Source organism: Lutjanus erythropterus, chromosome 1 (genome assembly GCF_056507025.1).
Source record: "Lutjanus erythropterus isolate fLutEry1 chromosome 1, fLutEry1.hap2, whole genome shotgun sequence".
Lineage (NCBI taxonomy): Eukaryota > Metazoa > Chordata > Actinopteri > Lutjaniformes > Lutjanidae > Lutjanus > Lutjanus erythropterus.
Window position 1 is genome coordinate 15,454,903 of NC_139317.1, and position 11,004 is coordinate 15,465,906.

The following is an 11,004-nucleotide window of genomic DNA, read 5'->3' on the forward strand; positions in this document are numbered from 1 at the left end:
AAAAAAAAATTAATTGGCTGCAGTCCTATAAAAATGTAAAATATCCATTATGGTGCGTTTTTAAGGAAAACAAGTCAGAAATATCAGATTCCAGTCCTTAAATGTAAATTATTTTCTGGTTTCTTTAGTCATTTATGACAGAAAACTGAATATCTTTGGGCTGGGGGCAAAACGAGACATTTGAAGATGTTACTTTGGGCTTCGTGAAACACTGGTGGAGATTTTTCACCATTTTCTGAAATTTTATGGACCAAACAACTAATTGATTAATCGAGAAAATTAAAATAATCGCTAGCTGAAGCCCTGTATAAACGTAATGTTTATATAATGATTCCTCAGAATAACATTGCTTTCCTGTTATGCGTTGTTGTAAACTTAATTTTGGGAATACAAACATTTTTTGTACTTTCTGCCATATTACTCTACATTAAAACACGTTCCTGAAATAAGATGGATAAAGAGCAGTCTAAAGAGTATGTCTGCTAAAATAAACAGCGTTAAGTCCGTGCTTTACGGCCTCTAAGTGAAGAATAAGGCCTAAAGGCACTGGCACCGGCGCGGTTCCGTGGCTGGCTGGAGTGGAGCGAGCCCTTAAAAACGCAGCCGTCTAGTCTCCAGATGTTCCTGCCTGCCCTGTGAGCAGTTTTTATCTGTCAGCCTGCTCACTGTTCTGGCAGTTTATGTCTCGCGAGAGCAGCCGAGCACGGGCTTGACGAGATCTGAGGCGCTCAGGTGTAAGAGCCTCTCTCATCCCCAGCAGTGGGAAACAGTAGACAGATAAGTGCGTCTGAGAGACTGCAGGCATCTCTGTGATCTCCGGGCTCAAGGCTGCAACTCGGGCGCACTACACAGCGAACTGCACCGCATCATTACCGGATAGGCAAAAGGATCACTGTGCATCTATGACTATTTTCCAGCTCTTGTAGCTCGCTTCCCTTCCCCTCCTTCTTCTTCTTCTTCTCCTTCTTCCCGTGCACTTTAATTGGAGAAAGCTCGCCAAGATGATGTCCATGAACAGCAAACAGCCGCACTTCGCCATGCATCCCTCTTTACCCGAGCACAAGTACACCACCCTGCACTCTAGCTCGGAAGCTATAAGGAGAGCCTGTCTACAAACTCCACAGGTAAATTATGCCCCAAAAACTTCCAACTTTGTCCTTTTCTTTTCGTGCATAGGCTGCATGTCGCGCTGAACGCTGTCTGTCTGTGCGTAATAACGAGGGCTGCTCCAAGGCACTTTCAGCTAAGACGCGCACTTAATGTTTTTTTCATGTATTCCTCGGCAATCACTCGAAGACTCTTCTTTCTTTTTTGAAAGCATGCTCACGCAAAGGCTGCCTTTACTGTTTTTGTATTAATTTTTATGACTTGCTTCTGAAGGAATACTGTGTCGCCAGACGTCCCGTCTGACAGATACATTTATTTATGTTTTTCTGACGTTTTTTCTTTCTCTTTCTTCTCCGTTTTCTACATTTCATCCTCCCCACCCTCCCCATCTTTAATTTCCACCATTCCAGCTGCAGAGTAACATATTTGCCAGTCTGGATGAGACCCTCCTGGCCCGGGCTGAGGCTTTGGCGGCCGTGGACATCGCCGTGTCCCAGGGCAAGACGCACCCGTTCAAGCCCGACGCCACTTACCACACGATGAGCACCGTGCCATGCTCGTCCACATCCACCGTCCCGCTGGCCCACCATCATCACCACCATCACCACCACCACCACCAGAACCTGGAGCCTCCGGACATCATGGACCACATCACCTCGCCGTCCCTCACCCTCATGTCCAGCGCGCACGACGGGACCGGCGGAGGAGGCGGCGGGGGCGGCGGAGGTGGCGGCGGAGGGCTCATCTCCACCTCCTCCCACCCGCACTCGCACATGCACGGCTTGGGCCACCTCTCCCACCAGGCTGCCATGAGCATGAACTCGCCTCTCACCCACCACGGGCTCTTACCGGGCCACCACGGGGGGAGTCAAGGCGGGCCGGGGCTCACTAACACCGGGCTGCCCTCCATCAATGACTCGGACACGGACCCAAGGGAGCTGGAGGCTTTCGCGGAGCGCTTCAAGCAGCGGAGGATCAAGCTGGGGGTGACCCAGGCGGACGTGGGCGGCGCACTGGCTAATCTCAAAATCCCCGGCGTGGGTTCACTGAGCCAAAGTACAATTTGTCGATTCGAGTCGTTAACTCTGTCCCACAACAACATGATTGCGCTCAAGCCTATCCTCCAGGCCTGGCTGGAGGAGGCCGAGGGCGCCCAGAGGGAGAAAATGAGCAAACCTGACATTTTCAACGGAGGCGAGAAGAAGCGCAAGAGGACCTCGATAGCGGCCCCAGAAAAGAGGTCTTTGGAGGCGTACTTCGCCGTCCAGCCTCGACCGTCGTCCGAGAAAATAGCAGCTATCGCTGAAAAGTTGGACCTGAAAAAAAACGTGGTGAGAGTGTGGTTTTGTAACCAAAGACAGAAGCAGAAGCGGTTGAAATTTTCCGCAACTCACTGATGGCCGAGGAAAAAAAAAGAAACAAAAAAAAAAGTTGTGTGACTGAATTTGGGGACCAAGGGACACTAAAAAGACACCATTTTCAGTCTTTTTGTCTCCAGCGATTTTACACGTTGGTGCACAATGGGCTTTAGATACCCATTTTATGAGGCTTCATATATATTGTTTATTTTCACGTTATCGGTGAATGTGAAGTATGCAAATAACAGATTACACAAAATTTCGCTCAGTTGTTTCGAGGGAAAGGTTTAGCGACGTCGACATTGCCTTTTAAAAACATGTGGACAGAAAGAGGTAATTTGCTTGATACTACAGTATAGCGAGTTATTTTCTCCGAATAGGCCTATTATTTGAAGTATAGCCATTTACGAATTACCTCATTGATTGTTGAACTGTGTTTTTGGTTTGATTTTTTGTCGTTGTTGGTATAGAATAATTCATGAATCTGTTCATTTGTTCATCTGTTTATTTTTTCTTATTTGGAGGCTGCTATAAACTCAAATTTAGTTGCAAACTTTTATGGCTAACGGAAAAAGAAAATGTAGGCCTGCATGAAATCCTAATTCACGGGCAGTAATTTAGCCTCTATAGGCTGCCACATCTAGAGATATATTTATTTTGAATTTGCACAAAAGACCCTTTAGGTTTATAGATCGGTTAAATGGTTTTGTATATACAGACATCACTTTGTCACTTATTATCAGAGGTGAGCTCCTGTGTTTTTGGACATAAATTAAAGGGTCTATCGACACCATTTGGCATCACGAGGAAAAACTTTCAAGAGCCTTGTCTGCTTCATCAGGAGAAAAAAAAAACAGTTTTTTTCTTTCATATGTTTCAGTTTGCAGTGCAAACACTCTATGCATTGGAAAAAGAAATCACTGCGTACAGTAGAGCTGTCTGTCTACTGATAGACCTTATTTTGTGGATGGTGTAAGTCACTGTTAAAATGCCTGTTTTTTCACATTAAGATCACCACGTTGTTTGTCGTGTTAATTGTTACGGAAAACGTTGTGTAAGTAATATTTTACTTTGTGCACAAAGTATGTTTACAAAAACTGCGGCGACATGTGCATCATGGAAAAATGTCCCACTGTCTCCTCCTCCTCCTCCTTCCCTCCTCTTCTCACAACTTCTCCACTCTCCTCTGTTGTCCTCTTACTTTCATTGGTACTCTTCATCCTGTAAGCCAAAATCAACAGGGAGGTGTGTTCCAGCAATCTTCTAATAAATCCAAGAAAGAAAACCATGTTTTTCTGGTTGTGATTGGGCCTACAATGGATATAAATGGATATAATCATTAAGATTTTTATTGTGTAAATGGTTTAACGTGTTATTGTGGCCACATGTCAATATAAATAGAAACTTTAATTCATTTTAGATGTAACTTTTGGCAGTTCTTTAATTTGTCTTCTTCTTTCTTTCTTTCTTTCTTTCTTTCTTTTTTTTTTTTTTTTTTACCATAGAGATAAAATTGTAATTAATCGAAATAATGCTTTCATTTTCATTTCATTAATTTATTTATAAGAGCAACACACTTTAACTAACAATCTCAGTGGATCATATCGTAAATGTGCCAGTTTTAGCCAGCTGGCTAATTTTTAGCTGGAGTTTTCAATCCTGTAACATGATGTTTTCAAAAGTTTGTCTGATTTATGGTAAATTTCCCCCATTTGGGAGCATAAAGCTTTGATGCAAAACCATAATTGTCAGATTGTCAGATGAACAATAATGAATAAAAGAATAACAGGATTGTCAGATGATAAATACTACAGGCCTTTGTCACAATTTAAAACAGAAAAATTCTTAATTGTTTCTTGTTCTTTGACAGCTCATTTTTGTCCAAATTTATAGCCTAGACTAATGTAGAAAATGCTAAATTATTTCTAGAACAACACTACTACTAGTAGTCACAATAATAATAATAATAATAATAATAATAATAATAATAATAATAATAATAAAGTGCAAATTTAAGAAATGTAACATTTTTAAATAAAAAAAGTTAACTGATCCAATAACCATAATAATAATGATTTGATTAAAACAGGATATTGTTTTGTTGTGTTTTTAGTTGACAATATATATGTTTGCACACATATTGGGCTTGATTACAGTTGTTCTTGTTTGTTAAATGAAACATTGATTTGCATGTGTGGAATTCTTCACTAAGATAAAGTTGCCGCCTTTTTCTGTGTTGAAGCAGACCCAACAATCAACATTTAATGAAGTTTCACAGCAGCAGAGTCAGAATAACTCAGCAGCGACATTAAAGCGAGACACAGACAGAGAGAGGGAGAGGGAGGGAGAGAAAGGAGAGAGATGGAGAGAAAATTAAAGAACAGAAGAAGAAAAAGTTGATTTATTTAGGCTTTATTTTAAATGGCTACTGTGTGACCTCTACCCTCCTCCAAATATTCCTATTCACTCTCTACTTTTTTTTTTTTCTTTTTTTCCGAGCTTCACTTCCCGCTGCATTTATAAAAAACGAATTTTTAAATGCAGGTAATGCAATATTAATCGCGATTTGCTGATATAAAATGCAATATTTTCAGACAGCTGTCGGGGCTTTCAGAGGGAAGCATGCAGGCGGATGGAGGAAGCTGCTCCTTATTGCTTTTCTTTAGCTTTTTGGCTGCATGGACAGAAGAGTGAGCGACTCTTAAACGTGAGTAAAACATTTTAGTTAGATTTTTGTTAATCCTCAACAACTGTTATTCATTTGTTAGCCTATACAGTTTACGCTATACGTCTTTAACAAAGATCCACACGTAGCATCTTTTAGATCTCAATGTCAGTTTTTTAAAGGCTATGTTTTTTTATTTGTGTTTTTGTCACTCCACTTAAAACTTTATTATTTTAATTTTGTAAAAAAAAAAAACAATAATAACCAATGTTCATAACTGTAATATAAGGATTATTAGAAGGAAAGAGTAAAAATCGGGATTTAAAAAAAATAATAATTTAGCTTCAGAGATAAGAAAAAGACAGGGAAAAAAATCCCCAGATGTTTTATTTTTAAAAAATTATTATTTTTATTATTTTTAATTTTATTTTGTCGTGACACACACCGATCTGGAGAAAACGTCCTCTTAATTGGTGCAATTATAGTGTTTGTTTTCTTTTTCTTTCCTTTGGTCAACAGCAAAATCTAAATAAATTCGGACATTTCGACGTGTTAGACGAATTCACACAGCTTAGACAACATCTGTTCAGAATAGTGTTTATTCTTTAATGCAGCAGCCATGTATATGTTTATTTCTATCTATCTATCTATCTATCTATCTATCTATCTATCTATCTATCTATCTATCTATCTTTTATTTTTATCTTATGAGTTCAAAGTTTTTCCATCTAACACAACCTGCGGAGAGAAGCACACACCGCTGGCAGTGAACACACTCCTCCTCCTCCTCCTCTTCCTCCTCCTCCTCCTCCTCCTCGACGGCACCATGCGCGCCACATGGCAGTAATTTCAGCAGCAGCACCACGAACGAACGAACAGCTCCGCTGGCGGATTGAAGACTGATGCATTATTGAAAGCCTATATCAAACAGCTCTGGGCTGCTGTCTCTCTGCACAAGGGCTGTGGATGAAGTCGGACTGTCTGCCTGCACAATAGCCTCTAATATGTTAATGGCTGTAGGGGATGCCTGAGGTGCCGTCCCCAGCTGCCTCGCCTACCATATGTCAGCCCGTTACGACAGAGCCCGCTATTAATCAGGGGGATATTTCATCAGGAACTTCACCGATATCATAACCCTTAAAAAGCTCTATCAATAGTGAGCCGCCCGGTCGTATACAGGTAACGTTTTAGCCGGGGCCTGAGAGGGCCTCCCCTTATATTCATGTTCAGATAATTTAGTTCAGTTTCACACCCTCCCCACTTCCTCTTGTCCCTGTCCCATGATGCTCTGGGGGTCCCGTCTGAGCCTTGTAGCGATGAAAGCGACCTTAAATCCAAAATTGATCACATTAATTATTCATATTTTATATTTCGCTTTTTATTCAATATTCTTTTGTTTTTATTCTCACGTTACTGCAATGTTTGAGCAATCACTGGCACAAGGATTTCCTTTAGGATTAATACGTTTCCATCTTATCTTATCTTATCTATAATATAATAATATATCATATATGATAATATGAACATTTTTTTTCTTTTAAAAATGACTCAGAATTATTGTTTTCATTACTGATTAATCTGTCAATCATTTTCTCAATTAATTGATTAGTTGTTTGGTCCATAAAATGTCAGAAAATCATGAAAAGTGGCGATCGCTGTTTCCCAAAGCCCAAGATAACAACCTCAAATGTCTTGTTCTGTCCATAGCTGAAAGACATCCAGTTTGCTGTCACAAAGGACATAAGAAACCAGAAAATGTTCACATTTGAGAGGCTGATTAATCGATTACTTCTTTTATCCTTAAAATGTCAGAAAATGGTGAATAAATCCCCAAATAAATCCTCTGTATTTATTGTCACATGTGAGAAGCTGAAATTTGCACTTTTTTTTTTTTTTTTTAAAAGAGTACTAAAAACAATTAATTGATAACGTTTTTTTTTTTTTTTTGGTCCATAAAATGGCAAAAACTGTCTGTACTGTTTCCAAAACCCCAAGGTAAAGTCTTTAAATATCTTTTTCTTTCCACAACCCAAACATATTCAGTTTACTGTCAGAGAGGAATAAAGGAACCAGCAAAACCTGGTTTAAGAGAAGTTGGACATTTGTTTTCTTACAACATGTTTCAAAGTAATCAATTATCAAAACAGGTAGGCAACTAATTTGATAGTTGACAACTAATCGATTAATCAACTAATCTTACTAAATTTTAATGTATGTTATTGTCATTATTATTATTATTGTTATTATTATTATTATTATTATTATTATTATGTAACAATATTTGCTCTCTTCTCTCAGCATTAATCACCTCCTCTGTCTCCTCCTCCCTCCTCCTTCTTCTCCTTGCATAGGCCGCGATGGATTAATCATGGAGCGTACCAAACCAAAGGATCTCATAACTTAATTCCTTCAGGCTACTGGTCGGGGGAGTAATTAATCTATACCGTGGATGTAAATAAAAGGAAATTGGATTCCTGACAGACGAGATGAGAGAGTCTGTGACACCACGTCGCCAAATAATGATTTCACCACACGTTATGGTAACGCAGGCGCTCAGATTTACGAGCGCACGACTTTTTACTATATGGCTGTGAGCGGAGGGGAGTGGGCCTTTCCTAATCGCAGCTGTTAGGCGCCCAGGTTAAGATGGATTAGATCATTATAATTACAACTCCACGAGTTAAAAGTAAAAAGAAACGGAGAGAGCACACATATACTGTTGAATGCCCTTGTTTTTTGACATTGTTCCACTTCTGGAGTATCTTAAAACAAAAAAAGCAAAAAAAAAAAGAGCTCCCACCGAGGGCTCCGTTGATCTAACAAAGCGCAGGGAGGTTGGCCTTTGGACGGAAATGTCAAACCGGGGATGTGGATGGGTAGATCCCCCAGATCTGCACTCATTTCCCACTTATATTTGCTCAGTAATCCGCTGTGGCAGCCCTCCATCGCCCGGGACCCGGTTTGAGAGGCGGTGCTGTTGACACAGGGGTATATTTCAATCACAGAGGGTTCAGAGTCAGACGAACAACTTATTTGTCTAATAAATCCGTCATTTAGTAAGAAAAATATTTGATCTTGAGGGGCTGACCTCTTGTCATGTAGCTACTGACAGATAAAAAACGGGTGGGTATGCAGGTAGCCTGCATAGCAAAAAGCACAATTTAGATTCCTATTTATATGGAGCACACACACACACACACACACACACACACACACACAGAGCAAATAGATCAAAGTCTGCCAGCACACATCTGCTTATTGTAGCTTTTGTTAACAAAAAAAATAGAGATGGAAGATGCCAGAAAGTTTCTGTAGTCTAGAGGAGAAATGGAGGATGAAACAAGTCAGACGTGACTATTAAAATATTTCCATTAGATCTTCAAAAACATGGCTAGATACAACATTTTTCATGTCCGATACTGCAACCTCAAGTATCTGCCAATACCAGTCAGATACCATCTTTTTTCCCCTCTCTTAAACAACTACGATGTTAAGGGTTTAATTGTATGGATGTACTTCGCTTAACCATCCTAAAACATCACGCTCAGACTGTGAAACAAGAAACAAATGTTCATCTCCCATAAAGAAAGAAATACACAGCACATCACATGACTTATGATTTAAACATTTGTGATTGGTCAGCACCATTCAAACATTCAGAATGAAATTTAAATGAAGCTGTAACAATTAAGTGAGTAGTTGTCAAGTATTAAAATAATTCCTAACCATACTGATAATCAATTAATTCTCATTTTTTAAAATCAAAATTCACTGATTCCAGCTCTTTGAATATTTTGTTTGTTTGTTTTTTTAAACTTCTGACCGTGAACCAAAGTTGTGTTGCAAAACAAGACTTGAGAATATTTTCTTGGGCTTTGGGAAACATATTTCACCATTTTCTGACATTTTATATACCTAATAAATATTCCACCAATTGAGCAAATAATCAACAGATTAATCAACAATAAAAATAAGTGTTTACTGCAGTTGTAATCGGTAAATTGTGCTTGGATTTTTTGAGCTGTTCTTCCTTAAACCTAAAACTCCACACAGCTGACATGATGACAGCACTGCTGACAGCGTCACTCATGTTCTAGCAGCTGTTCGTGTGACACGTCCTGCCCATCTGTGTTACTCATGAAACATCTGTATTTTCTATGTGTCGCTCAAAGTTTAGTTATATGTCCAATGGATCATATCGATTCTGCTTTTCCCCCCAGTATCCAATCCAGTGAATCTGGCCAGTATCAGACCCAAACTGAGCATCAGTGTATTCAAAATGATGTTATGAGACAGTGAAGGCTAGAATTTCACTTCTATTACATTTGAATCATGTGGGAGTTTATAAGAGTAAGATAATTAAAACAGCGTAAACTCCTGCCCACCATTAAGAGTCATCACTTTGCTGTGATTTCACAAGTGTATCATCCTTTGTCTAGATAACGGTTTATTACACACACGCACACCCACACACACAAGATGGAGGAAGCTGAAATCAAAATGCAAAGCAGCTTGGACAGTGCCACACACTTTGAATCTGGAAACAAATAAAATGAGATGACCTGTTATAGCAGCTTTAATTATAGAGTTCAGTATCATCCAAATTAGTTGAACAGCTCTAGTCTGTTGAATGCCAAATTGAAGTTTTTGATACTTTATCAAATTTCATTAAAAAGTCCATTAACTGTAGCGTGCAACTGAAATCAAAACCATACTTTACTTCAACTGTCCAAGTTCCCCATCTGCTGCAATTTAAAATATCTATGCAATCCAGAATATAGCAAGAAATTTTAAATTCTTATATTGTCAGGGAATCTTTTTTACTGTTCCATGTTTACCAGAGAGTAATCGAAATTACACTGAAACAAATGAACACATCTGAGGCTTTCAAACAGCCTGAAAGAAAACACACTGCTTTATTTTGATCACCACGCATGACTTAAACACTTCTTCTCACTCTCACCGATCCTTATAGTTCATCAGTCACCATCCATGTGCCAACCACAGCTTCAACCAATGAGAACGTCTATCTAGCGAAATCACCCAGAAGATGTGATGTTTTATGATGATGGCAGACGTATATGTTTGATACGCCTGAACCTTTTTGCATCTGCATTCGTTCACTTTGTAGTACACACAAATGAAACACGCATCGGTCTGTAGTGTGAGTCTAAATCTGAATTCCTCAATCATCTAATTATATCAAGGAGCAGGCAATTCAATCTAAATCCGTCCTTGCAGTTGGTGTGGAAGCTATGGATTCAAAGACATCCTCAAAACAAAGCCGACTGTGACTGAACCCCTCGTTGAGTTGCCCAAACGTTTGACATCCATACAGATAAAGTGCAGCATTAAAACATCAAAACACTCATCAATGTCTGCGCTGGTTTGTCACAGGATGTTTCACCTCATTCAAATAAAAATAGGCTGCGTATCGCCACCTAAATGTCACTTTATGCTAAACCTGCCTTACTACCTAAATGTCATTTATTTCCCAAGTCCTGCCTCTTAAGAGCTGTCATGGCCCCGGGCAGAGTGCTCTTTGAACCCTTGTATTGAACCCATTTCCCTGTCGTCATTACCCAAACGTGCTGCAGACAGAAGGCGCGTGGCGACTGGAAACGCCACAGAAACACCAGTGTAAATTCAAGCACATGCAAGTGCAATTATGACGTTATGGGTCAAACATTTCTGTGGTACGTCAACAAATATACAGTGTGGCTGCAATTTCATGTGATCTTGAAAAACCTCTTTTGTCATTATTGATTGATGTGTGCATTACAGCCAGACTGATACTGGATTTTTGGAGCTTATGCAGAATATGAAACTAGTCACCATTTTAGATTATGGATATCATAATATTGTGATATGTCA

General features: G+C 39.5%; 1 protein-coding gene across 1 annotated transcript; it reads left to right on the forward strand.

Moving 5' to 3' along the window:
* The first annotated feature begins 735 nt into the window (after positions 1–735).
* pou4f1 (POU class 4 homeobox 1) lies at positions 736–3,753 on the forward strand. Its single transcript, XM_084714941.1, has 2 exons — positions 736–1,124; positions 1,518–3,753. The coding sequence occupies exons 1-2, from the start codon at positions 1,002–1,004 to the stop codon at positions 2,502–2,504; spliced, it is 1,110 nt and encodes a 369-aa protein (XP_084571067.1). The 5' UTR covers positions 736–1,001; the 3' UTR covers positions 2,505–3,753.
* The last annotated feature ends 7,251 nt before the right edge of the window (positions 3,754–11,004 follow it).